This window comes from Neovison vison, chromosome 10, assembly GCF_020171115.1.
Source record: "Neovison vison isolate M4711 chromosome 10, ASM_NN_V1, whole genome shotgun sequence".
NCBI classification, from domain to species: domain Eukaryota; kingdom Metazoa; phylum Chordata; class Mammalia; order Carnivora; family Mustelidae; genus Neogale; species Neogale vison.
In genome coordinates, this window is record NC_058100.1 from 407,680 (window position 1) to 434,791 (window position 27,112).

At 58.4% G+C, this 27,112-nt stretch overlaps 2 protein-coding genes across 2 annotated transcripts in view; both read left to right on the forward strand.

The window, feature by feature from the left end:
* The window catches only part of INTS3 (integrator complex subunit 3), a 39,887-nt gene extending 19,782 nt beyond the window's left edge, over positions 1–20,105 (forward strand). The window contains exons 7-30 of the mRNA XM_044266383.1: positions 1,106–1,250; positions 2,097–2,226; positions 3,471–3,568; positions 5,601–5,792; positions 6,701–6,788; positions 7,467–7,546; positions 7,934–8,025; positions 8,323–8,429; positions 9,110–9,229; positions 9,530–9,659; positions 10,069–10,123; positions 10,300–10,403; positions 11,586–11,630; positions 11,830–11,949; positions 13,817–13,970; positions 14,970–15,038; positions 15,759–15,834; positions 16,196–16,309; positions 16,645–16,693; positions 17,519–17,686; positions 18,066–18,166; positions 18,278–18,350; positions 18,436–18,592; positions 18,677–20,105. Coding sequence (XP_044122318.1) covers positions 1,106–1,250; positions 2,097–2,226; positions 3,471–3,568; positions 5,601–5,792; positions 6,701–6,788; positions 7,467–7,546; positions 7,934–8,025; positions 8,323–8,429; positions 9,110–9,229; positions 9,530–9,659; positions 10,069–10,123; positions 10,300–10,403; positions 11,586–11,630; positions 11,830–11,949; positions 13,817–13,970; positions 14,970–15,038; positions 15,759–15,834; positions 16,196–16,309; positions 16,645–16,693; positions 17,519–17,686; positions 18,066–18,166; positions 18,278–18,350; positions 18,436–18,592; positions 18,677–18,754 — 2,545 coding nt within the window. The 3' untranslated portion in view covers positions 18,755–20,105. The remainder of the gene's footprint in view (positions 1–1,105; positions 1,251–2,096; positions 2,227–3,470; positions 3,569–5,600; positions 5,793–6,700; positions 6,789–7,466; positions 7,547–7,933; positions 8,026–8,322; positions 8,430–9,109; positions 9,230–9,529; positions 9,660–10,068; positions 10,124–10,299; positions 10,404–11,585; positions 11,631–11,829; positions 11,950–13,816; positions 13,971–14,969; positions 15,039–15,758; positions 15,835–16,195; positions 16,310–16,644; positions 16,694–17,518; positions 17,687–18,065; positions 18,167–18,277; positions 18,351–18,435; positions 18,593–18,676) is intronic.
* A 471-nt stretch (positions 20,106–20,576) lies between these two features.
* On the forward strand, positions 20,577–25,009 carry SLC27A3 (solute carrier family 27 member 3). Its single transcript, XM_044266384.1, has 10 exons — positions 20,577–21,219; positions 21,518–21,727; positions 21,979–22,137; positions 22,738–22,862; positions 23,090–23,284; positions 23,394–23,484; positions 23,612–23,810; positions 24,032–24,129; positions 24,240–24,370; positions 24,674–25,009. Exons 1-10 carry the CDS (start codon positions 20,622–20,624, stop codon positions 24,848–24,850), a joined length of 1,983 nt encoding a protein of 660 aa, XP_044122319.1. The 5' UTR covers positions 20,577–20,621; the 3' UTR covers positions 24,851–25,009.
* The last annotated feature ends 2,103 nt before the right edge of the window (positions 25,010–27,112 follow it).

Below are 27,112 nucleotides of genomic sequence, written 5' to 3' on the forward strand. Positions count from 1 at the left end.
AAGGAAAAGACCAGTCTTTGAATGAGGTGGCTTGAGCACTTTTCCGGAATCAGGATGTTGCCCGGTTGGATTAATTAAACTTCTTGGCTCCTTGCTTTCCAGCAGGGGCGCCAAGCCCTGCAGCTACTTGCTTGGGGGCGCGCCTCCCCATTCTGGTGCTTCGAAGCAGTACTGAGAGTTTTTGTCATCTCTTCACTGTCTTTTCAGCTTTATTTTTATTTCTATTTTTGTTAAGATTTTACTTATTTATTTGAGATGGAGGGCACAAGAGCAGAGGGAGAAGCAGGCTCCCTACTGAGCAGGCAGCGGATGTGGGGCTCAAACCCAGAATCCCAGGATAGTGACCTAAGCCAAAGGCAGACGCCCAGCCTGCTGAGCCACCCAGCACGCCCCCTGCCGACTCTGTTCACAGCAGCAGGGAATATACACAGTTCCTTCACTACCCTCTTTCCCCCATGCAAGTTCTAAAACTCCTGGGAAATTGGGCTTTGCCACCCACAATCGTGTTTTTCTTTTCAGACTGTGGTTTAGGGCAGGTGCCTCATTGTCTGTGAGTGGGAGCAGTGGCCAGAGGGAGGTCCAAGGAAAGGCGTGTGGCATGGTGGCCTCTGACGATAGTCACAGCGGCAGGGCTGACACCATGTGTCCTAAAACCTCTAGGGCCCTCAAAGGGTCTTACCCCCTGACGGTCCTCAAGTGACACTAGAACCGCTGCCTCTAGAACTCTCTCCCCTGCTCTCTGAGCTGGAGGAAGCGGTGGCGTGCTCTCCATCCCCGGTCCCTCACGCGGTGCTAGGCGGTGATGGGCGCTCAGCGCTTGAGCAGTGACCCAACGAGCGGTTGGTCAGTGGGAAAGAGAGGTTGCTTTCATCCAGTGCTTGTCTCTGTTGGGAGCCTGGAGGAGCAGTGGGAGATTGTCGCTCCCATAGGCAGTTGATGGTCCAAGAGAGGTAGTCAGCAGGCACTCCGGGAATCCAAGAGCCTCCTCCCAGTGCTGGTCACCGGGCGTCGCTGAGGCCCCAGAGCCGCACGTGGGAGTGAACAGGGAGCGTGAACGGGCCCGGGCAGAGCCCCAGTGCCAGGTGCCCCCCCCCCCGTTCTGTAGGGAGTGGGTGCTGAAGAGCGGCATCCTCATCGCCATGGCTGTTTACACGTACCTCCGCCTCATCGTGGACCACCATGGGACTGCCCAGCTCCAGGCCCTGCGCCAGAAGGAGGTGGACTTCTGCCTCTCACTGCTGCGGGAACGGGTGAGTATGAAACCGGGCTGGGACACCTGTGTGAGTTCTGGCAGGTGACCTAGGCCAAGAGATGTCATTTCAGAGAGAGAGGTGGTTCGTTTGAGGCCTGGTGCTTTTTCATCATTCTGAGACAGAGGAAGGCGGGGAGGTGGGGAATCCTGGCAGAGTAGCCCGGCCTTCTAGAGGGGCTGCCTGCTGGGCTGGCATCCTAGGGGTTTCACGGGTCGATATCATAGACACTCCGGCACAGCACAGACGGAAGCTGCCGCTGTTCTCTTGTCCTCCCCGCCTGCCCGCCTGCATGATGGCCATGGTCAGGTGGGCACTGTCCATTGTCAAATCTCCTGAGAGAGATCCCAGAGCTGTGGTCTCTACTCTGGTAGCCACTGCCCATATGTGGCCATTTAAATTAAACAAAATGTAAAAACTCAGTTCCTTAGTTGACTTAGCCACGCGTGGCTAACGGTGACCCTTTTGGACAGCACAGAAACGGAGATCGTTCCCATTACCACAGACTGCTCTCTCGGACTGGGGGGTGGTTGGGGAAAGGTGTCTGGGGCTCAGCTTGCCTGTCCTGTCCTTCTGGAATGGTCTCTCTCGATCTGGGCCCCAGCCGTCCTGCGAGGGGAGGGAATAGATTCGTGTGGAAGCTGGCAGGCCTCGGTGGTTCTCGACAGCCTGTCCTCCTGAGGCCCGTCCCCAGCCTCCAGCGCTCTTCCCCTTTGGTTCCAGAAGAAACCCTCTTGTTCCTGGGACCCTCTTTCCTTCCTTCCCTAGAACGAGCTGCTCCTTGGTCCTCCCTGCCGCCGCTGAACAGTCTGTGTTTTTCTTCTCTCCCTCCTCCCCCACATCCAGTTCATGGAATGTTTGATGATCGGCCGGGACCTCGTGAGACTACTTCAGAACGTGGCTCGGATACCAGAGTTCGAGCTGCTTTGGAAAGATATTATCCACAACCCTCAGGCCTTAAGTCCTCAGTTCACAGGTAAGTACGAAGCCGGGCTCCCTGCCCTTGGGAGCTGGGAGGTCAGTGGACGTGTGCTGAATTCATACAGAGGGTAGGAGAGGCTTTGGCAGCCGGATGCAGAAAGCCTGGGACAGGGCAGGCCCTGCCAGGTACAGCTGCATGTGACGACGGCGGAGTGGAGCATAATTCATGGGACTCCCGACAGCCCCTGCTTGGCAGACCCCAGATGCCATTGCTCCTAAGAAAAACTGAGCCGGGGCTATGGACCTCCCTTGCAGCTCTTCGGCTTGGGAGGTGATGACCCACTTCTTAGCCTCACTGAGGCCAGCAGGGGAGTCAGATGTCATTCGTGAGACTGAGTCAGCGGAGGAGCTGGGATTAGCCTTGGGAGAGAATGCTTCTCCCGGGGAGCAGTCTTGCCTCTGAGTTCGAAGGATCCAACTTAGCCGGAATTCTCTTCAGGGAGGGAGTCTCCGTGTGCCTCTCCCTGACAAGGTCCTTCTGACAGCTCTTTCCCCTTCTCGGGGTGCCCACCCCACCTGTACGTGTGTATGTAGATTCGTGTGTGTGCCTTACACGGGTATGCACATGGAAGCAGCTTTCTGGGTCCTGGAGAGTCAGGAAGGAGAGGACAGGCCTGGTCCTCCATGTCGTGTCGCTCTCATAGTGCACATGTGTCGAGCTGTTTCAAGTGCTTACTGTGTGCTAGACACATGCATGTTAACTCTTTTTTAATCCTCAGGTCAACCCTATAAAATGGGTATTTTACTTTCCATATTTACAGATGAAGAAAATGAGGTTCAAGGAGATTTAGTAATTTGCCCAAGGCCACACAGCTAGTGAGTGTCAGAGACAGGGTTTGGATCCGGGTCTGTCTGACTCTCGAGCCCGTGCCTTATACCGTAGTGCCACATTGATCCCAGGACTCAGGGATGGGACCATCAGGAGCAGGAAGGGAGGCTAGGGTTTCCCGTTTTCCCCCTAACTTTCCTACATGTTGCCAACTGGAATAATGTGAGCAGGGGGCTCCGAATGGCCAGGAGCAGAAGAGAAGTAATATACCTGGGTCCTGGGGATGGGGGTTGGCAGATGCTGGAAAGAACCCCCGCTCGCATCTGGGCTTGACCTGTCTTGGTCTTGTTGTCGAATTTCCCCAAGAGCAAGACCACTGGCCATCAGAACGCGGCCCAGGTTCCCCACCTGCCTCCTTTCCTCGAGTCCTCAGGGTTCCCTCTTTCTCTTCCCTTACACACTTGGTTCAGGTATCCTGCAGCTTCTTCAGTCAAGAACATCCAGAAAATTCCTAGCGTGTCGTCTGACCCCAGACATGGAGACTAAGCTCCTCTTCATGACCTCCCGGGTAAGCTAAGCTTTTGCAGCAGGAACAGAAGCTGGAGCTCGGCTGAGCTTCTCTCCAAGTGCAGACCAGCAGAGTGGTCAGGTGGGGGCCCAGTCTGCCTGGCACCGGGCAGGATGCTGCAGTCTGGGAATACAGGGTTGAGTAAAAGACGTTGCATCGAGCTCAAGCGCTTGTGAAGCTTCCCGCGCGTCTAAAACTGTCATTAAGCCAATAATCGTACACAAATTATGGAATTTGCAAGTGTGGAACATGCTCTAGAAGGGTAGAGTGTTTGTTCTGGGAAGGCCCCTGTTCCTCTGGCTGCACGTGAACCCTGGCCTGCCGGTCTCCACACGTGGCTGAGGGATGGCAGAGTTGCTTCAGCGGTGTATAAATACATCTTCCCAGATCCTAGTCTCCCAGAGAACCTGCTTGAGGAATCTGTGTTTTTAACAGAGTTTCCAGGCAATGGCAGCTCTACTGCCAGTCTGGGGTTGGGAAGCCACTGGCCTAGACCACTTTGGTTCTCCGGAGTCATCCAGGAGAGCCGTCCAGATCGGCACCCTCCCGGGTGGTAGCTGCCGGCCAGGGGTTGTGATTGAAAGTAGTTCAAGCTCCGTCGGTGGAGCGCGGGGCTCTTGATTCGGGGTCATGGGTTGAAGCCCCACTTTGGATTTAGAGATGATTTAGGAAAATCTTTTTTTTTTTTAAGATTTTATTTATTTATTGGACAGACTGAGATCACAAGCAGGCAGACAGGCAGGCAGAGAGAGAGGGGGAAGCAGGCTCCCTGCTAAGTAGGGAGCCCAATGTGGGGTTCGATCCCAGGACCCTGGGATCATGACCTGAGCCGAAGGCAGAGGCTTAACCCCCTGAGCCACCCAGGTGCTCTGATTTAGGAAGATCTTTAAAAAAAAAAAAATGGGGATGGGGGGCCCCTGGGTGGCTCAGTCAGTGAAGCGTCTGCCGTCGGCTCAGGTCATGATCCCAGGGGCCTGAGATCAAGCTGCATGTGGGGCTCCCTGCTCACAGGGGAGCCTGCTCCTCCCTCTGCCTGCACCTCCCTGTGTTTGTGCTCACTCACTTGCTCTCTAACAAATCAATAAAATCTTAAAAAGAATTTTTTTGAATAACTGAAGTCACTAGAGCTCGGTAGAATTAAAAATTCAGTACCTCAGCTGCGTGAGCTGTTTTAAGTGCTCAGGAGGCGCCATCGTTGCAGAAAGTTCTACTAGGTGATGTTGATCTGGACGTATCTTTCTTTTCTTTTTTATACTGTATTTATTTAGAGAGAGCGTTCACTCGTGAGAGAGAGCCTGATCAGGGTTTGAGGGGCAGAGGGAGAGGGGGAAGCAGACTCCCCGCTGAGCAGGTGCCTGATTTGGGGCTCGATCCTGGGGCTCCCAGATCATGACCTGAGCCGAAGGCAGGTGCTTAACCGACTAAGCCACCCAGGCGCCCCTGTATCTTTGTTTTTATTCCTTCTATTCTGTTTTGGTTGAACTTGGGGAAAAGAAGGGGAGAAAAGTAGATTTCCTCTTACTTAGTGTTGCTGTCGCACCGTTTTAGGATGAGGTCGGGGGAAGGAGTTGCTGCGGAAAGGGTTGCAGGGTCTGTACGGTGGGTTGCTGGGACAGAAGCGCTGAGTCAGTGTCTTGGGGCAAACAGGCTCTGCTCTCGTTGGCAAGGAACTCTCCCTGTTGGATGAGAAAAGATGTTGCTTAGGACTGGAGCCTTGGTGACCAGAACAGGAGAAGGGAGCCAGGAATGGGCTGCAGCTTGGGGGAAGCGTGCAGGACATCAGGCGGGTGGCGGGAACGGAGGCAGCTGGTAAGCGTGAGTGAGGCGGAGTCTCGGCCCGTCTCTCAGTCGCGGGAGATTTCAGGCAGGAAGTCTCCGCAGAGGAGAACGCGAGAAGAAAGTGAGCTAGTGCGTGAATGGAGGGAAGAGACCGAGGTCTGGGTCGAGCCCAGTGTGCAACGGCGCTCATTTCCGTCTGCCCGGAAAGCCCGGGCTTCCTTCCGAGCTTCTCTCCAGTGCCCCCTTCTTCCAGGTGCGGTTCGGCCAACAGAAGCGTTACCAGGATTGGTTCCAGCGCCAGTACCTGTCCACCCCAGACAGTCAGTCTCTGCGCTGTGACCTCATTCGCTACATCTGTGGGGTCGTCCACCCGTCCAACGAAGTGCTGAGTTCCGATATCTTGCCCCGATGGGCCATCATCGGCTGGCTCCTGACCACGTGCACGGTGAGGGCCGGGCTGTGCGGCGGAGGCCCTCGGGCGCTGAAGGGTCCCCTTCCTTGAGTTCCTGTTTCCATGCTTCTTCCCGACTCTCTGGGCCTCCTGACCCCACGGGCCCTGCCTTCACTTTCTTCTGCTCACCGTCTCCGCCCTTGTCCTACCTCCGTCCGAGTCTCTCCTGGCTGACCACGCTCTTACTCCCCGTCTGGGGCTGGGGTTCGATGGGTCCGTCTCTGCCTTTTACTGCCGGTCCTCAAGCCCAGATTTCTCAGGCCTCCCGTCTTTCCTTTTAGTTTTCAGAGCCATGTATGGTTATTGCTTGGAACGGCTCCTTCCTCAGATTCAGGGCTTGTGTTCCTTAGACCCTCGCTGGGCAGCCTTTTGGCATCAGCTTTGGATACTAAATGCAGATGGAGGGACTCTATGGCTCAGCCGCATCTTTCCCAGCATTTTTCTCCCTGTTCCTTGGGTGGGAAACTCCACATTGTCTGCTCTCTGGCTCCTAGTTGCCTTTTGACCTCCCCTGTCTGACTGGGTCCTTGGAATGTGCTGATTCAGACACAAAAATAGGCTGTTTCTGGGGGGTCTTTCTGTCAGGAATGTGCAGGGGAGCCCAGCAAGGACAGTCCAGGGCCTGGTCTGAGTGAGTGGCAGCCAGGTCCCTGGCTCCTTTTCTGGGATCAGGGATGTGTGCTTCTGAGTGTGTGAGAACCCAGGTCAGTCCCTGGCCCCTTGGTCAGTGAGAACGTGGCCACTCAGACTCGTGCTTCCCGCACCCCTGGGGAGTTCACCTGTCTCACTAGGAAGTGAGTTCATCTCACAGATGGGCAGTTGTGGGGGCCCTGGAGTCTGCCCTGAGCTTCTGCAGGGAGCTGGTGGATGAGGTCGGCCATCCCTCCTTACCTCTCTTTCAGTCCAACGTCGCTGCCTCCAACGCCAAGCTGGCTCTCTTCTACGACTGGCTCTTCTTCAGCCCGGACAAGGACAGCATTATGAACATAGGTGCGTGACCAAGACCGCCTTCTGAGCCCCTCCTAGCCTTGGTGACAGTGGCCCAAAATCTCAGGGCAGCGTGGGGGCAGGTAGCTGATGTGAGGGCAGCTCCACTGTCACTTACCAGTGCTCCCTTGATGGAGAAGGAAGATTCCTTTCATGAGGCCAAATGCTCACTCCCCCACTTCTTTTTTTTTTTTTTTTTTTTTAAGATTTTATTTATTTATTTGACAGAGATCACAAGTAGGCAGAGCAGTAGGCAGAGAGAGAGGGAAGCAGGCTCCCCACTGAGCAGAGAGCCCGATGCGGGGCTCGATCCCAGGACCCCGGGATCATGACCTGAGCCGAAGGCAGAGGCTTAACCCACTGAGCCCCCCAGGCGTCCCCTCCGTCCCCCCACTTCTGCCCTAGACCTTCTGCTTTGGCTTCCGGTGGGGGGCGCCTGGGCACAGGACTGTACCACGCCTTGCTTTTCCTCTCCTGTCCTCTCTGTCCTCCAAGTTTCATGCTGGGGACAAGGGAGATGAGGGCGCTGCACTGTTTCAGGGTTGTCTGCTCAGTGGGAATGGGGGTATAGGAGGTAGGGATACAGCTTTCTCCCGAACCATTCATAAGCAGTGATACCTTGTTCCATGGAGCTGGGAACAGACTGTCTGATGTGGGGCCCTTTCATCCCGCTGTCCGCAGAACCGGCCATCCTGGTCATGCACCACTCCATGAAGCCACACCCAGCCATCACTGCCACACTCCTGGACTTCATGTGCCGCGTAAGTGTGTGTCCCCTCTACCTCACAGGCCTGCAGGTAGCTCTTCCCAGGGCCCTTCTTTGTGGGGGCAGCTGTGGTCGTACGTCCTACCCCCCCAGGGTAAGGATTGCTCCCCTTCCAATTCCTGCCATCTCCTGTGGAATCTTTGCATGTCTTTCTTGACCTCAGGAATCATGGCTTAAGGTAGAATCTGGTCTCTCTGAGGAGTAGCCAGGTCTAGGAAGAATTAACCATTTTAGCAACCTGAAATGGTGAGGAACATTCCAGACGTTTCTGCACCCATACTCCCTAGTGTCTCCTGATCAAAACTGAAGCAGCTTCTTAGCTCTGGTTCAGCAGAACATTCTGCGCTGTGTGTCATTCTTTGCTTCCTTTCTTCCCTTCCAGATCATTCCCAACTTCTATCCCCCACTGGAGGGCCATGTGCGACAGGGCGTGTTCTCCTCCCTCAACCACATCGTGGAGAAACGGGTCTTGGCGTAAGAACTTGATGTGTCTATAAGCAGGGGGGAGGCGCTGTTTTCTCATGTGTCACTAGGTCGGGCACATTCAGATTCTATCCTACCACTGCGGACCCTTTCTTCTTGATTGGTTCAGAAAGTACTGGCTCTGCCTCAGACTGCTAAGAATATGTCCTCTTGATGCTCAGAGAAATTTCTGTCTTGCAGTCACATTCCAAGGATCTGAGTATGGCCCAGCTCTATGGTTGGGGGTAGACCTGTCTCTCCAGCTGAAGTGAGGAGCTCTGATGCTGACCTTCATTCACGTCCCCCCAGGCATTTGGCTCCCCTGTTTGACAACCCTAAATTGGATAAGGAGCTTCGGGCAATGCTGAGGGAGAAGTTTCCTGAGTTTTGCAGTTCGCCCAGCCCGCCGGTAGAAGGTATGGGCCCTCCCATTCTGTCACCTGCTGGAGAAGAGGGATGGAGATACCACGTACGTCGTCCTGGGGCTGTTCTACCTCTGTGACTGTCCATTTCAGGTTTTTGTTCCACACCTTCTCTTTAATGAGTTTTTGTGTTGTCTTCCTTGGTTCTCCCTGTCCTCTCCCCTGACTTTTACTGACGTCTCTTGCTCCTCAGCCCCTGCGTCTTCCCTCAGGAGCCTCCCTGCCATAGGGAAGGCTTTCATGGGACGTGCGTCTGCCTCACTGTAACTTCATTCGACTCCTCTGTCTTCCCAGCCCAAGCCCCAAGCCCTCATGAGAGGTGGTCACGTTAGGTCGCAAGTCTTTCTCCGGGTCACACACACACACACACACACACACTCACACTCACACACACACACACACACACACTCACGTTTTTGTTTGGGGTAAGGGTTAAACCAAGCAGAACTTCCCAACTTGGTTTTGAAGGGAAGAGCACTTGGGGCTGTCCCTGGTCTTACCTGTTTGCTGGTGCGAGCTAAGCACAGCAGGCATTTCCCGTGCCATTCTGTGAGGTGCTGTGAGGACACCATACCTGTCCTTCCAGGGTCTGTAGTCCACCTGCCTCCAGCCTAGAGAGTTAGGCGTCTTAGGTCACAGGAGGCCGTCACATGCCTTGTCTCTGTCCCCCCAAGTCAAACTTGAGGAGCCGGTTTCCGTGGAGATGGACAACCACATGTCCGACAAGGATGAGGGTTGCTATGACAACGCAGAGGCAGCCTTCAGTGACGACGAGGAGGACCTCAGCAGCAGAGGTGGGCCCAGCAGCGAGGGGGCTCCGGATGACATCAGCCCTAAGAGGACCAGGTGGTAGGAGCGGCTCTCTGTGGCTTCTCCGTCGCCTGGGCTCCCTGGCTTAGTTCCGTTAGTAGGATTCCTGGAGCCGACTCCTGGGCGCAGAGCCCTGCCCTCGGCCCCGAAGCAGTGGGGAGAGAAGGAGGAGGGGCCCCCGCCGTTGTGTGCTCCGCAGGCTGGGTGTTTGCGCACTGGCGCGTGGGGCTGTCCCTGCTGCTGGGGCCTGGGCCCGTGACCGCTTCCTTCAACACCCCCTTCAGGGAAGAAGAGAGAGTTCCGCTTCCACCCCATCAAGGAGACTGTGGTGGAGGAGCCAGTGGACATCACCCCTTATCTTGACCAGCTGGACGAGTCCCTGCGGGACAAAGTGCTCCAGCTGCAGAAGGGGAGGTGCGCGCCGCTTCCGTCCTCACCGTGGGAGGCTCAGCCCCAGGCTAGCTTCTGCTCCCTGGGGGGTGCTGGGCGTATGGAGAGGGAGCAGAGGCCCCGTGCCGTGCCTTCTGCAGTTTGGGGGGTACGGGCGGCGCAAGGGCAACCTCAGTCCTCAGCACGTGGTTCTCACCCTGTACCTTCTGAGGACATGAGTCTCTGAGAACCAAAGCAGGGGGATGGGGGTTTCCCTTCTCCTAGGGCCTGTGCCCAGAGAGTAGCAAATTCTGCCCTAAAGCCTCCGCAACCCAAGCCAGGGTTCCCACAGAGGTCCTCTATTCTGTCCATGCCTGAATGTGCTTTGCTGGGTGTGCCCTGCCCTCTGCTGTCATTTACGTCCCTGAGATTTCCTCTCAACTCTGCACTACAGTGACACCGAGGCCCAGTGTGAGGTCATGCAGGAAATCGTGGACCAGGTCCTGGAGGTGAGGAGATCCCAGCCAGCGCAGGACTCCCCCGCCCAGGCAGCTCACCCATCCGCCAGCTGCCCACCTCTGGTTAATCCTTGAGGTGGAAGCAGATGGAATTCAGGGGCTCTGGGTCCTGGGACGGGTAAGGGCGGGGTCACGTGGTGATCCCCGTCGCTTGTCTCACCACCCAGGAAGACTTTGACTCGGAGCAGCTGTCTGTGCTTGCTTCCTGCCTGCAGGAGCTCTTCAAGGCCCACTTTCGAGGGGAGGTGTTGCCTGAGGAGATCACCGAAGAGTAAGGCTTATCTTCCCTGACCCCTCTGCCCACCCAGTGGCTCCTGGGAGCCAGAAGTGTGGTCTTAGATAGAGCCCTAGTCCAGGAGGCATCTTGCCGTAGACTTGAGAGGAATAATCTTCACTTGTTGTTTTCTTTTCTTTTTTTATTATTTTATTTTCAAGCAATCTCTACACCCAACACGGGGCTTGAACTCAGACCCCGAGATCGGGAGTCACACACTCCACCGACTGAGCCAGCCATGCGCCCCTCCCGTTACTTGTTTTTTTTTTAAAGATTTTATTTGTTTATTTAACAGACAGAGATTACAAGTAGGCAGAGAGGAAGGCAGAGAGAGAGAGAGGAGGAAGCAGGCTCCCTGCTGAGCAGAGAGCCCGATGCGGGACTCGATCCCAGAACCCTGGGATCATGACCTGAGTCGAAGGCAGCGGCTTAACCCGCTGAGCCACCCAGGCGCCCCTCCCGTTACTTGTTTTAATTCTCATGTGTGCTGGTTCACTTAAGGATTCATTTTTGTCTGCTGAATGCAGAGCATGGGGCAGAGTAGCACCCTCCCTGTGTGCCAGTCTTTGCTGCCAGAGGTGGGATCGGACCCTCCCAGAAGGGCAGGAATCCCATTTTCTGTTAATTTCTTTCTTTCTTATTAAGATTTTATTTTTATTTATTTATTTATTTAAGATATTTTTTTTATTTTTATTTTTTTTAATTTATTTGACACAGAGAGAGATCACAGGTAGGCAGAGGAGCAGGTGGTGGGGGTGGGGGGAGGGCAGGCTCCCCGCTGAGCAGAGAGCTGGATGTGGGGGCTCCATCCCAGACCCTGAGATCATGACCGGAGCTGAAGACAGAGACTTTAACCCACTGAGCCACCCAGTGGTGGCTCCTAAGATTTTATTCTTAAGCAATCTCTATACCCAGCGTGGGGGCTCGAACCCCGAGCCCCAAGATCAAGAGTTGCGTCTTCCTCCAGCTGAGCCCAGGAATCTCCTTTTCAGTGACAGTCACTACCTAGACTGTGGTATGTGTTGGGAATCTGTCTTCTCCGTTACTCAGCCTCTGGGGCAGCAAGAAGGTGACCTCTTGTTTGGAAAGGAGCAGGCTGGCGTCTAGCCTCCGTATTGTCTGCCTGTAGCGCATTTTCTCCACTCATGTGGACTCTTAGATGTCCCCCTCCTCTTGCAGGTCCCTGGAGGAGTCTGTGGGGAAGCCTCTCTATTTGATATTTAGGTAAGGGTCCAGCTGTAAGAGACACTGCTGGGCCATCCATCCTCATCTTGGCAGTCCTGTGCTTCTGTCCAGGGGGAATGGGACCCTTTTTCCAGAAGGGAGGGACATGCCGTGGGCACAGACAGCGCCTCCCTCCAGAGGAGGGTCTGCCCTGCGTACAGCTCTGCTCCCGTTCCCCCTCCCCCACCCCCACCTCCAGGAACCTGTGTCAGATGCAGGAAGACAACAGCAGCTTCTCTCTGCTCCTGGATCTTCTCTCTGAGCTCTACCAGAAGCAGCCCAAGATTGGCTATCACCTGCTGTACTACCTGCGGGCCAGGTGGGTGTGGTCCCCAGAACCTCTCCTGCGCATGCTCACTCTCCTGCCCTTGGCTGCCATCGCCCGGCCTTCTGTGTAGTGGTTTTTTGTTTTTTTTTTTAACAACAGCTTTAAAACCATAACTCAGTAGTTTGAAGTACATTCCCAAAGTGATACAGTTGTTGCTGGTGGCTAATTTAGAACATTTTCATCACCGGCAATAGGAACCGTGTCCTGGTCGGCAGTCACCTTCCCACTGTCCCTTTCAGCCCACCCCTGTCGACCACGGATCTGCTCTTTGTCTTTCCAGATTTACTTCCTCTGTAGATTCCATGTAAACGGAACGTACAGCGTGTGATTTCTCACGACTGACTGGCTTGTGTCACTTAGTGTCGTGTCTTCAGGGGTCACCCTGCTGTTACTTGTGTCAGGACTTCTTGTTTTATGATCCAGTATTCCTCCCCTGTCTGGATGTAGCACAGTCGTTTCTCCAGTCACCCAGCGGTGGACACCTGGTCCATTCCCACTTTTCTGTCTGTTGTGAAAAGAGCCGCTGTGAACGTTCACACACAGATTCTTACCTGGGTGCAGGTACTCGATTTCCCCAGGTGTATATACTTCAGGGTAAAAGGCCGGTTGAACAGTAACTCTGTCTTTAACCCTGGGAGGAGCTGCCGAGCTACTTTACGGAGTCCCTGCGGCCCATTCCCAGGCCTTTCATTTCATGGGCTTCCCGACCCCTGTGGCTGGCAGCTTGTTCATCAGAGCCGTCCTAGCGGGTGGGTGGGTTTGATCCGCGCCGCGCTGGCGGCTGGTGATACAGAGCCGTTCTTCACGTGCTGGTCGTTGGCCACTGGTGTGTTTCCTTTGGAGAAATGTCTGTTCGGATCCTCGTCTTTTTTTTTTAAGATTTTATTTATTTATTTTTGACAAAGAGATCACAAGTAGGCAGAGGCAGGGAGGGAAGCAGGCTCCCCACCGAGCAGAGAGCCCGATGCGGGCTCCATCCCAGGCCCCTGAGACCATGACCTGAGCTGAAGGCAGAGGCTTAACCCACTGAGCCCCCCGGGCGCCCCTGTTCTATTTCATTTTGAGACTTACTTATTAGCGAGAGAGTGTACACAGGGAGAGAGGATCCTCAAGCAGATGCCACGCTGAGCACAGAGTGACACGGGGTTCGATCCCGCCGCCCAGAGGCCACGACCCGAGCCCACACCCGGAGTCAGCCGCCTCAGCGACTCTCCTCCCCGTTACTTCATTGGAGTCATTCATCTTTTCATTGTTGATTCTTAAGTTTTGTTTTTACTCTGGATACAAGTCGCTCAGGAAACAGGAGGTTTGCAGGGGTTTGCTCACCCTGCGGGTTATCTTTTCATACCCTCATGGAGCCCTTGAAACACAGAAGTTCTCCATTTTGGAAAATCCGGTCTGTTTTTTTCTCTGTCACTTGTGCCGTGCTGTCACGGAGCTTTTCTCCTGTGTTTTCTTCTGGGCATTGGGTGATCTCAGTCCTTCACTTTTAGGCCTGTAACCTGTTTTGGGTTGTTTTGTACGTGATAGAAGGTGGGGGCCTCCATGCCTTGTTGCCCTCATTGCTCAAAGCCCAGGAAGCGGGAGAGCCGGCTTTCTAGGCTAAGCTGAGCCCTGTCCTGTGCTCAGCTCTCCCCCGTTAGCGGCGTCGGTAGCTGTGGTCAGCGCTGTTCGGGGCACTGCAGGAGGTGGGGGGGAGAAACGTGTGTCGTCATTTCTCTAAGTCACCAAACTCTTGAGGAAGGCGAGGGGGAAGCATCAGGGGCAGCAAAGGGGCTGCCGACGAGGGCCTGCTTAGGGGGAGGCTGAGGCTGGCCGCCAGGCTTGGCTGCCGGCTCAGGCCCTACTGCTCTTGCAGCAAAGCTGCTGCTGGGAAGATGAACCTGTACGAGTCGTTTGCCCAGGCCACGCAGCTGGGTGACCTGCACACCTGCTTGATGATGGACATGAAGGCGTGCCAGGAGGACGACGTGCGGCTGCTGTGTCACCTCACTCCCTCCATCTATACGGAGGTCAGTGTCTGACGGGGTTGCGCTGGGACAGGGCCGCTGTGCAGGGCGGGCTCATGACACTGTGCGTCTCTGCGGACAGCCCCTGTTGGCCACGCCGGGCTTTTCTTTCCAGCACCTGCCCATGGCCCTCCCTCCCCCATTAATGGTTAAAAAATGTCTAAGACCCCCCAGAGTTCCCAAGCTGTACTTTGTGGTGTGAGTTGGGGTCTGGGCTTCTACACCTGGCTTCTCAGCTTGGGCCCCATCCTCTGGACCCAGGACAGGCCCCCAGCTAAGTCCACGTTCACACATCGCGGGCTCTCTTGCCCGCTGGCTGCTCACCCTTGGTTTCTCTAGTGGTTCCCAAAGACCAGGGCCTTGGTGGTGGACACTCCACTTTCATTTCCCTCATTCACTTGTCTTCTCTAGGAACTGGGACATCAGAGGAAGTATCAGCTCTTCCTCCTCTTGGTGAAAGTTCCCGGGAACAGGGAAATCCGGGTGTGGGGTGTGGGCATGACAGGAGGAACTGTGACCTCAGCCGGAAACTACCGGGGGCCAGTGCATGTGCCCAGCACAGAGCAGTTTCCTCCTCCGCTTCCTCCCTGGTCAGCCGGCCTCCCCCAGCACGGGCCTGTCTCTTGTGCACCCCAGACTCTCTGTGCCTTCTCTTCCTCGGCTGAGGGTCAGCACAGATTGGGCTTGTTGTCACTGCTGCCACACAGCCCTCACCAGTTAGGTCCAGTCCTCTTTGGCTCTGGCAGTGGCTCCCCATTGCTTTCCTGAGACACACACACTCCTCCTGCTGTGGGCACACGAAAAGCAGATTTGGGTTTTGGAAGAGTTAAAGTCCCAGCTTCACAGCTGTTGGATCTTTCTTTAGGTATTTGTGTTAGGAGCCCACATCTGGCTAACCCAGCCGCCCCCCGAGCTTTTGGGAAGAAAGGGGAGCAGACTATGAGGTCCCAAGTCAGGGATGCACCCTGGACTCCTACCCCAGCTTCCCTCTTTTTTGCCCAGTTTCCAGATGAGACCTTGCGGAGTGGTGAGCTGCTGAACATGATCGTGGCTGTTATTGACTCTGCACAGGTGCGCAGGGCGCGGTCGTCCTGGGGGGCGGGGGGAGCTGCACCTGTGTGCACTTCAGGCCTGGGGGCTAGGAGAGAAGTGGATCCCCGCAGGGGCAGGTGAGGCTCGTGCTTTCCTGGGTACTCCAGTTCCCCATGGAAAGCGAGGAGGTGGGTTTCTTTTTTAGCTCTCCACTGGCCGTCCCCTTGGCTCAGGATGAAAATGATCAGGCCATTGACTTTTCCGCCACGTACAGGGCCCCGGGAGGCTGCAGCTTTGCCTGTGCGTTTTCTTGTGCCGCACTGCGGTCCCGTTTCTGATCCTCCTCTGCACTCACTCGCCTCATTTATGACAGAAGAGCCCTTCTTCCTTTGCCTTTCTCCTACCCACACCTCTGTTTCAGAGCTCAGCCTCCTGGGGCCCTTCCCTCCTTCCCAGGCACAGGCTGGTGGGGGTTGGGGCCCAGAGTGGGGCCAGGTAGACAGGCTGCCCATTCTCCCTCTCTGTCAGGGCATGGAAACCACTTTAATGGTTTTCTTTAACTATTTTGCCCCAAACAAGCCTACGCCTGTTCTTCACCAGCCCTCTGTCCTTCAGAGACCTCTCCAAGCCTCTAAACTAGGTTTTCCCTTCCTCTGGGTTTTCCCCAACGTGGGCCCTCCTGCTTCTCCTTCCACACTGGTTTCCTTGCCTTCTTTTAGAAGGTCTTGCCTTCTTCTTCCTCCTCCTCCTCCTCCTCAGCTCCAGGAGCTCGTCTGCCACGTGATGATGGGGAACCTAGTTATGTTTCGAAAGGATTCTGTCCTCAACATACTCAGTAAGTGAGCAGACCCTGCGGGCTGCCCGGGGGAGCAGGGAGCGCTGTGTGGCTACCTGAACGTTTTCTAGTAACAGCGGAGCCGGCTTGGGCTGAGAATGGGGTGGACAGTCGCTCTGCCCTGCCCCATGGTCTTGGGCGACGTCTCTGGTTCTGGTTCTTAAGCTCAGGGCAGGTGGGACTATAGACACAATGTGAAGGCTTTGAAAATGATGCTCGGTGCGGAAAGGGAGAGTATCTGTAGCCTTGGGGTCGGTAACCCCACCTGGGGCCACCCCGGCTTGCAGTGCTGCAGTCAGTGGCTCAGCCCTGGGTGTGTGTGAAGGAGCGCGTGAGCACGCCCCTTCTCTGCCCCCTGCAGTCCAGAGCCTGGACTGGGAGACCTTTGAGCAGTACTGTGCCTGGCAGCTCTTCCTGGCCCACAACATCCCCCTGGAGACCATAATCCCCATCCTGCAGCACCTCAAATACAAAGGTGAGTCGGGCTGTGGGCGGGGAGAATGGAGGGAAGGACCTCCCCAGTCCCTCAGGGGCAAGGCTGAGGCCCCTGGCCTTCTGGATGAGCAGACCGCCTTCTGCCCCTCCCTGCGGAGTCCAGAAGGCCAGGCTCCCTGCTGAGCCCTGCATGCAGGCCCACTCTGAGCATGAGCCGGGGCTCAGGCTGCTCAGAACTCTGTAGAAGCAAGGGATTGCTCCTGCTGACTCCTTGGGGAAGGCTGTGCTTGCTCCCTCGAGTGGCTGTTGGTGGGAGAGGGATCATTCTTCCTGGGATTTGACCAGCCTCTGACCAGCCTCTGCCCTCCCCCGCAGAGCACCCAGAGGCCCTGTCTTGCCTGCTGCTTCAGCTCCGGAGAGAGAAGTGAGTTCTGCTGCCAGGGACTCTTGCCCCCAGTCCCAGCGTAAGGAGAGAGCGTCCTGCAAACGGCTCTCGTCTGCTCCTCTAGGAGGCTGGCCAGGCTTTTTCTTAACGCAGACATCTGCTGATTCTGCCCTTCCCCTAAAATGATTTACAAACAAGCAGTTCCCCTGAGATCTGGGCTTCCTCTCGACTTTCCGCCCCTGCCCACCAGGAGCTGCCCTGGGAGGAGGGGTTGGGGGTGGGGACCGGACATCCTGGTTTCCTGCTCCCCACCCCTCCTGTGATGAGGCCACCCGGGGGGCTAATGTCAGAGGAGACTGGGTCAGAGTACAGGGGTGGGGCCTGGAGGGGGAGCCGCCAGAGTCCCCTCTGCCCAACAGCCCTGGCATTTTCCCAACAGCCCGGAAAGTAGGGCAGCAGCTGTTGTCTTCCTGCCACCTTTTCTGCTCTCTTGCCTGAGACCAGAAGTGGCACAGAACATCCTAAAGGAAGCGAGCAGGTTGGGGGTTGTGGCTGGCCAGCCCCCCTCCCCTGCGCCTTCTTGGGCCATTTCCTGTCCGTTGTGGGCATGGCGGGAGAGTTTTGGTGAACGGCCTCCCCAGTATGCCGGCCGTCTACTGCTGCAGAACTGGCAGGGTCCCTTCTGACGAAACCAGCATCCCCAGGCCCAGGGGCAGGGGGCGGGAGAGACGGGAGGGGTGGGGGGGTGAGAAAGGAGCGGGGAGGGGGCGTGAGAGCAGGAAGCGCAGGACTAGGGGGCTGAGGGTCGGGGAGTCGGTGGGAGAGAGCAGGGACCCTGAGGCCCTCCACCCCCTCCCGCCCCAGGCCCAGTGAGGAGATGGTGAAGATGGTGTTGAGCCGCCCGTGTCACCCGGACGACCAGTTCACCACCAGCATCCTGCGTCACTGGTGCATGAAGCACGACGAGCTGCTGGCCGAGCACATCAAGTCCCTGCTCATCAAGAACAACAGCCTCCCTCGCAAGAGGCAGAGGTGGGGGGTGGCGGGAGGGGAGACCTGGGGGGGCACGGGAGAGTGAGGGGGGGAGCAGGCCAGGGGAGCGGGAGGCGGGGCGGGGCGGGGCGGGGGGGGGGGACGCGGCCCCCGTGGAGGGCTGCCCACTGCCCACAGGCCGGCACCTGGGCGCTTCCTTCCCGGTGGTGGCGGGGGACACCTAGCGGTCCCAAGCTGCACGCGCTCGGCGGGCTCTGGCCCCTTCCCTCGAGGCCAGCTGGTCTCTGTCCCAGCCCCCACCCCCGCACCCGCTTTCCTCGCAAGCACCGCCTTTGTCTTCAGGAGGGGCCCTGGTGGGGAGGGCGTCCCCAGCTCCCCGAGCCCTCCCCTCGGCCTCAGACTCTGGCTGTCCCTGCAGCCTGAGGAGCTCCAGCAGCAAGCTCGCCCAGCTGACCCTGGAGCAGATCCTGGAGCACTTGGACAACCTGCGCCTCAACCTGACCAACACCAAGCAGAACTGTAGGCGGCAGACCCTGGCGCAGAGCAGCCCTGGGCGGGGGCGGGAGGACCCAGTGACTTCCTGACCCCTCAGCGTCCTTCCTTCCCCGCTCTCCCTCCTCCTCCCGCTAGTTTTTAGCCAAACCCCGATTCTCCAGGCGCTGCAGCACGTGCAGGCCAGCTGCGACGAGGCCCACAAGATGAAGTAAGGCGCTGGGAAGCCGCGGGAGGGCCCTCGCCGGCGGGACAGAGCGCCCGGAGCAGTGTGCTGAGGCGGCTCTCTCCCTCAGGTTCAGCGACCTCTTCTCCCTGGCCGAGGAGTACGAGGACTCGTCCAGCAAGCCGCCCAAGAGCCGGAGAAAAGCAGCCCTGTCCAGCCCCCGCAGCCGAAAGAACGCGACACAGCCCCCCAACGCCGAGGAAGAGTCAGGCTCCAGCAGTGCCTCGGTGAGAGCCGCAGGAGCCGGGGGGCGGGCGCAGCGGGGACCTGTGGCCGCGCCAGCTAACGGCTGACGCCCCCATCTCTTCCAGGAGGAAGAAGACACAAAACCGAAGCCCACCAAGCGGAAACGGAAAGGGTCCTCTGCGGTGGGGTCTGACAGTGACTGAGGCCCCCGTGTTCCTCCATCCCACCCCCTGCCGGACTGCCCTCCCCTCCTTGGTGCATCAGAGATCAGTAAGGGCCGGGGAGATACAGGGGGGACGCCCTCTCCCTCCGCCTGAGGCTCACCTGGTGCCCAAGGCTCGCCTGGCAGGAAGGATGAATGCGAAGCTGCCGTGCGGCCCCGGCCCCTGCTCCCTCCCATCCGGGGGCCTCTAGCCCCCTCACACTGCTGCTCCCACCGACTCGGGTCCCACGGAAGCCAGAGGCTGTGTGAAATCTGGGCTGGTGCAGGTCCTCAGCCCCTGCCCCTCCCCAGACCCCAAAGAGAAGAGAAATGGCAGACGGGGCTTGCTGGTCAGAGAGGCCAGGATGGGAGTGAAGACAGTGTACGGACGGACAGCCCTTCCCGGCTCCCCCATCTGGCCTTGATTCGCTCCTAACAGGCATTTTATAGTTGCTCTCCGTCCTCCGCGTGCAATGGGCATGTCACCAGTGATGTCCCCGTGCCTGCCTGTTCCTCCACATGGGGCAGATGTGGGAAGGGAAGGAGGCCGGAGCCCCTGGGGCTCCCAGAGACCGCTTCCATGGAACTGTCAAAAGGTCCCATTTCCTTAGTTCTTTTTGTTTGGTTTTGGTTTTTGGCAGAGATAATCGCTTTTTAAAAGTTTTTAAATGACAATAAAACAAGCCAGAACCTCTTTTGTGCTGGAGTTGCTGGCCCAGGTGCTCCTTAGTGGGGGGCACCTGACCGGCGCTCCTGCTCCCTGGTGCCACACACCCAACCCACCCCCCACGCCCCCTGGCTGGGGAGCTTCCCCTTGTCCCTTCCTGCACACCCCCTGGTCTTGAGGGGCGTTTGGCCACCCCCCACCTGCCCAGCCTTCTGCTGTCACTGGGGTTGTGGGCCAGGCACTGACCAGTCCAGGCACCTCTCCCTCCAGGTAAAACTCTGTTCCTCCCTACTTCTCTCTCCAGAAACTAGAGGCTTCCGAAAGTATTTGTTCCGTTTAGGAGATCTGTGTGCTTACCAACTACTGGAGGGTTCACTGGGGGTGAAGGATGCCCCCAACTCGTGGGCCTAGTGGGGAGAATTCAGATAGGAAGGAACCTCTTTGTTCCACAGCCGCTTGCCTTGTCCCCTGTGTCCCAGCAGAAAAGAACCCCCTTGGCTGCCCAGGAGGCTGGGCAGCCGCCGAGCAGGGAGGAGGGAGGTCTGGGCGGGGACAGGGGCTTGCAGAGTCCGGTGGCTCCTTCCTCAAAGCTGCTATTCCTTCCTTTAAAAGTCCAAGTCGCAGGAGGCCTCTTCCTCTCCCCTACCCATTCCCTCTGCCCCAATTAAAACCAGGATGGAAAGCATTTGTTGGCTGGCCCCAATTATTGTGCCCTTGCCCAGAAGGAGGGGCCTCGGCCGTCGCCCCTCCAGGACTTGCTGCCTGGGCCCCCCACCCTTCCCCTAGGGCTGCTGCTGGCGCTGGGGGAGGGCACTGGTCTGGCCCTCAGGCCGGGACTTGCAGGGCCACAGGGGCAAAGGGCCCAGTTCTCCGGCCGTTTTGAGGGGAGAGCAGTGGTGGCATCCTCAGGCCGGGACAGAAGGGGCCTTGGGGAGAAAACCTGAATCCGGACCGTGGAGGGTGCGAGCCCTCCGCTGTCCGGGAGGGAGCGCGCACAGGGCGGGGCGCGGCGGCGGGGAGGGCCGAGGGTTCGGGGCCGCCCCCCACGCACCTCGCGGCCTCGGCTCCCCGCCGGTGGAGAAGGGGGGAGGGGCGTGAGCTGGCGCACGCGCGCTCTCGGGAGGGAGAGGTCTCCGAGCAAAAGCGAGCAGCCCCAGTTTTCGGACGGGAGCCTCGGGGTCGGGCCCAGGACCAGGGCACCATGGCGGCCCTGCTGCTGCTGCTGCTGCTGCTGCTGCTGCTGCTGCTGCCGCCGCTGCTCCTGCTGCGGAAGCCGCACCTCTGGCCGGGGCTGCGCTGGCTCCCGGCGGACTTGGCCTTCGCGGTACGCGCCCTGCGATGCAAGCGGGCTCTTCGAGCGCGCGCCCTGGCCGCGGCCGCCGCCGACCCGAGGGGCCCCGAGGGGGGCTGCAGCCTGGCCTGGCGCCTCGCGGAACTGGCCCGGCAGCGCCCCGCACACACCTTCCTCATTCACGGCCCGCGACGCTTCAGCTACGCGGAGGCCGAGCGCCAGAGCAACCGGGCCGCGCGCGCTTTCTTGCGCGCGCGGGGCTGGGGCGCGGGGCCCGGCGGCGGCGCAGAGGCCGAGCGGGCCGCGGGAGTGGCCGGCGCCGCGGCCCCTCTGGCGCCCGGGGACACCGTGGCGCTGCTTCTCCCCGCCTGCCCGGAGTTCCTGTGGCTCTGGTTCGGGCTGGCCAAGGCCGGCCTGCGCACAGCCTTTGTGCCCGCCGCCCTGCGCCGGGGTCCCCTCCTGCACTGTCTCCGCAGCTGCGGCGCGCGCGCGCTGGTCCTGGCGCCAGGTAAGGCCGGGGCGCACGGCCCTCGGGGCGGGGCCGGCTTCGGAGAGGGCCCGCAGAGAAGGGGCGGAGCTCGGAAGGGAGCCTCCTTGGGGTTCGGAAGGGGTGCTTGAGGGTCTGAGTCTTCGGGTTGGCCGCGGGATGCAGCTGGGTCTCTGGTCCCCAGAGCGGTGATGGGACGTTCAGACCGTTCTCCTCGCCCAGGAGCGGCGAGGTGGTGGGGAGGGGCGAGGGACGTGCAAATAGGCTGAGGGGCGGAGAAGAATTCCTTTCCCGAGCGATGCCTTCCTACCTCACCCAGAGTTCCTGGAGTCGCTGGAGCCTGACCTGCCAGCCCTGAGAGCCATGGGGCTCCGTCTTTGGGCTGCAGGCCCTGAAGCCCATCCTGCGGGAATCGGCGACTTGCTGGCCGAGGCCTCGGCAGAAGCGGACGGACCAGTGCCCGGGTACCTGTCTGCCCCCCAGAGCATGATGGACACGTGCCTGTACATCTTCACTTCTGGCACCACGGGTGAGCACCGGCCTTCGCTCCCAGAATCCAGGCCGAGGAAGGCAGGAGAAGGGAACAAGAACTAGGGCTTCAGGTTCCAGGCTGCTACTCCACACCCTCCCTGCCACTCCCGGCTGATCCAGGACAGCCCTGCCTGCCTCCTCTCAGCTTCCGCCTTGCCTCTGCCTCTTTCTGTGTGAAACCCAGCAGAGGCGAAGGGAGGCAGGACCTGAAGCTCAGACCCTTCCCGGATCTCCGCCCACTGCCCACAGGCCTCCCCAAGGCTGCGCAGATCAGTCACCTGAAGATCCTGCAGTGCCAGGCCTTCTACGAGCTGTGTGGGGCCCACCAGGAGGATGTGATCTACCTGGCCCTCCCCCTCTACCACATGTCGGGCTCTCTCCTGGGCATCGTGGGCTGCTTGGGCATCGGTCAGTCTCCCCGGCGCGCCCCCCAGTCCTCCCCATCTCTAATCCTCCAACAGGTGTTTTTTCTAGCAAACATTTATTAAGGCCCCTCTGTGATGTGCTCACCTGGGGATGCTCCCTGAGTCCTTCAGGGTAGGGAATCCGGAGGAAGAAGGAGGCAGCGGCTACTCTCTGAGAGCTCCTGGTCCAGAGGGGCGGCACCCCTGCAGGACCCGCAGACTGTCTAGGGAGCCCATACAGTTGGCAGGACTCCAGACTCCAAGGGCGGGTTGGGGAAGGGCTGCGGCTGTCAGCTGGGGAAGAAGCAAATGGACAGAGCTGGGGCTTGGAGTCAGGGTGCAGAGCAGGGACATTGTGGGGGTGGGAAGCAGAGGAGGGGCACTGAGCCGTCTGGGACACAGGTGGGAAAGGAGGCGGGCCAAGCCGCCTGCTGCTGGTGGGAAAGGAGGCGGGCCAAGCCGCCTGCTGCTGGATGTCACAGAAGGCGGGCCTTCCGGGGAGCCACACACAACAGTGAGGGCTAGTGGCTGGGAAGGGGGTGGTCAAGGTGCCCCCCTCAGCCTTCACCTCACCTTTCTCCACCACCCACTCCACTTCCGGCAGGGGCCACAGTGGTGCTGAAGTCCAAATTCTCGGCCGGTCAGTTCTGGGAGGACTGCCAGCAGCACGGGGTGACGGTGTTCCAGTACATAGGGGAGCTGTGCCGGTATCTTGTCAACCAGCCACCGGTGCGTGGGCAGAGGTCCGGGCCGAGGGGCCTGCGCAGGGAGGGGGGCACTTCATAAGGCGGAGACTGTGCCGAAGACGGTGGGGGGGCCCGGTGAGGAGCCTGGGACGCCAGGACATCTGAGCGAGGTCGCGGTGGAAGGGGCTTCCGGGGACAGGGAAACGGGACCTCACATTTGGGAGCCGGGGTCTTGGTGGTGACCCTTCCGCCTGTCTCTCCTCGCCTCAGAGCACAGCGGAACACGGCCATAAGGTCCGACTGGCAGTGGGCAGCGGGCTGCGACCCGACACCTGGGAGCGCTTTCTGCGCCGTTTTGGTCCCCTGCGGGTGCTGGAGACCTACGGGCTCACGGAGGGCAATGTCGCCACTTTTAATTACACGGGACAGCTGGGTGCCGTGGGCCGCGCCTCCTGGCTTTATAAGGTGAGGGAGGCCTGGGAGGGAAACTGGGGGTCCTGTGGCGGGTGGGGGCCGGCACGGAGGGGGCTCATACCACTGAAATGACCCAGTGCCTGGGTCTCCCTTCCCCCAGCATGTCTTCCCCTTCTCTTTGATTCGCTATGACGTCACCACAGGGGAGCCGGTCCGGGATGCCCAGGGGCACTGTGTGGCCACATGTCCAGGTTCGTGCTCAGGCGGGCTGCATGGGGTGGTGCGGCCGGCAGAGGAGGACGGGCACTGGACCGCGGGGCGAGGGCCAGGAGGCTCCTGGTGGGTAGGAAGCCCGCCCTGACCCCAGTGCTCTGCCAGGTGAGCCCGGGCTGCTGGTGGCCCCGGTCAGCCAGCAGTCCCCGTTCCTGGGCTATGCTGGGGGCCCGGAGCTGGGCCAGGGGAAGCTGCTGAAGGGTGTCTTCCGAGCTGGGGATGTTTTCTTCAACACCGGGGACCTGCTGGTCTGCGACCACCAGGGTTTTCTCCGCTTCCATGATCGGACTGGAGACACCTTCAGGTAACTGTGCATGACTTGGAGACCTTTCCCAGGCATCCAGTCCCTGTGACCCAGAGCCCCTAACCCTGCCTCCCTAACACACACCCAAACCCAGCCCCTCGTCCATCCGCCCCTGACAGACAGACCTCCCCGCAATGGGTCCTCCCTGGGAGCGTCTGGCTCCCCGACTGTGCCCTCCCCCCACCCACCCCCTAAGGCCCAGGATCTCCGCCCTCTGGCAGGTGGAAAGGGGAGAATGTGGCCACAACCGAGGTGGCGGAGGCCTTGGAGTCTCTGGATTTTCTTCAGGAGGTGAACGTCTACGGAGTCACCGTGCCAGGTGCCAAGATAGGGGAGGCAGGAGGCAGCCGGCCTGCCTCCCTGGCCCGGTGGTTCTGGGGCACAGGGAACATGGGGCCAGCAGGTGGGTAACCTGTCCCCCCCTCACAGGGCACGAAGGCAGAGCCGGAATGGCGGCGCTGGTCCTGCGTCCCCCCCACTCCTTGGACCTTGCGCGGCTGCACGCCCACGTGTCCGAAAACCTGCCGCCCTACGCCTGGCCTCGGTTCCTGAGGCTCCAGGTAACTGGCTGCTCCCGCCCCGCCCCTCCAGCTCTCGGGCCCACAGCCCTTGGCGGGCCCCACACCACACACGGGGACCCGCAGGGGACGCTGTCCGGTGAAGAGAGGGAGCAGCTCCTCCTCAGACGGGCATTCTTTCGCCCCCTTCATTCCCTCTGCCTTCCTCCAGGCTTGGCTTCTTCTCTTCCCTGTCACCCCGTCCCCTATACCCCAACCTCATACCTCCTTGTCCCTGCCTCTGACTCACCTAAACCCCCAGGGCAGGATGCGCCCGCCTTCAGCTCCTTTTGATGCCCTCCTCAGGAGTCTCTGGCCACGACGGAGACCTTCAAGCAGCAGAAGGTGCGGATGGCAAAGGAGGGCTTTGACCCGAGCGCACTGTCTGACCCCCTCTACGTTCTGGACCAGCCTGGGGGTGCCTACGTGCCCCTCACACGGGCCCGGTACGGCGCCCTCCTGGCTGGGGACCTTCGCATCTGAGAACCCCCCCATGCTCAGCAGCCCGAGGGAGCGACTTTGTGGCTGGACGGCATGGCAGGTGTACTGGGGGCCGTCTGGGATCTTTTTTATGCCAGATTGGATCATTATTTTGTAATAAACGGGGCCAGAGCCGGTGGAGCTCTGTCGTTCTGATAAGCACCTTTGGTCTTCCGTGTCTGTGGAACTGCTTCTCCCTGACACACAGCCACACACCCTTCTGCCCCGACCTTGTGGGGGCCCGAGCTCCACGTCTGGACCAGTGTCTTCCTCTCAGGACTCCAAGTGCTCCTTGTCCTTGGAGGGCGGCGGGTGGTGGATGTCAGGGTGTGCGCTGTGTGCCCATCCCAGCCTCACGCCCTGAGTGCGGGGCAGCTCTGTAGGGGGAGTTGGGGGACCGGAGGGATTGACCAAATGGCACAGGTGGACCGAGGCACGGAAATGCTGCTGCCTGTGGCCGACGGAGCCACTGGGTCCCCACAGACCCAGGTGTGGCTGGGCTGGAGAAGGGTCAACAGGCCAAACGTTTGATCTGGAGGAAAAGGATACTCTAGCTACCCCTCTTCCCTCACAGCCTCTGAGGAAGCCAGTCAAGGGGGAAAGGATGGGGCCACGCAACGCCCCCAGCCCAATCTTAGTCCTGCGTTCCCAGAGCAGCAGCCTAGCTTGGGGCCCCGCAGGCTCTGAGGAGACTTTAAAGGCTTTCCTGGGAGCAAGACTCACAGTGCACGTGTGCATGTGGCAGGAGGAAGAAGGGGGATCAAAAGGAAAAAGGCCTGTCCTTAGCCTCCAAATGAAGCATCAGAAAATTTCATCATCTAAAAAATGATGAAACTCCTGCTTCTCCTAAAACTTAAGTCCCACCTGTTGGGTTCCTGACTGGCTCAGTCAGTGGAACATTGCACTCTTAATCTAGGGGTTGTGGGTTCAACCCCCACACTGGGTGTAGAGATTACTTAAAAAATTTAAAAACATAAATAAAAGCCCTTTAGTTTTGAGCTATGGGCCCTCAACATTTTCTGCTACCTTCCCTTGTGTTATCTTTTTCCCTCCAGTTCCTCTTCCCAAAATGAGAGGTCAAGGGATGGGCCTCGCCAACAGCCTCGGGTCCCCATGGCTAACTCCTGTTCCAAAATATACACATTGCCCCACCTTCCACCAGAAATCCCAGCTCAGCATCCACAAAGACTGAGGTGCACACTGAGGTGTAGGCAGCGTCACACACTGACCAATAAATGAGGACTTTAGCTCATTCCGCTCACCTCAGCCCAGAGAAGAGCAATATTATGTGTATGGGGGGTGACAAGGGGGGACTGGCTAGGTGTGTCACTTGGCCGACGGGGCCCTGCCCTGCAGCTGCCCTCTTAAACAGCTCAACCCAGCCCGCATCCCAGGACTGAGTGGAGGAGCCACCTCTTCCCTCATGGAATCACACATTATTTTCTCCACATTCCCCGTTGCATTTCACCTAAGTCTGCCCTGTCCAGTATGGTGGCCACTGGCCACACCTGCCTCCTGAGTGCTTGAAATGTGGCTAGTCTAAAGCAAGATGTGCTGTTAGGTGTAAAATACACACCAGGTCTCAAAGACTTGGTACACCCCCCAAAATGCATTTTTTTAAAAAGATTTTATTTATTTGACAGAGAGAGAGATCACAAGTAGGCAGAGAGGCAGGCAGAGAGAGAGGAGGAAGCAGGCTTCCCGCTGAGCAGAGAGCCCGATGCGGGACTCGATTCCAAGACCCTGAGATCATGACCTGAGCCGAAAGCAGAGGCTTAACCCACTGAGCCACCCAGGCGCCCCAAAATGCATTTTTTAATTTCGTATTTTTATTTTATATTACTTACATGTTGAAATTGCATTTTGGATGCACTGAGTTAAATATAATAAAGTTAAACTTGTTTATTTTTACCTTCGTAAATGTGACTACTAGCAAATTTTAAATTCCATATAAGTCATGTGTTTAGGAATTCTGTTCCAAGGCTCAAAGCAGGTGATGGAGATTGGCACTTGTCTTCAAGAAGCAGCCTCAGGGGCGCCTGGGTGGCTCAGTGGGTTAAGCCGCTGCCTTTGGCTCGGGTCACGATCTCAGGGTCCTAGGGTCGAGTCCCGCATCGGGCTCTCTGCTCAGCGGGGAGCCTGCTTCCCTCTCTCTCTCTCTGCCTGTCTCTCCATCTACTTGTGATTTCTGTCTGTCAAATAAATAAATAAAATCTTTTAAAAAAAAAGAAAAAAAGAAGAAGCAGCAGCCTCAGGGCCGCCTGT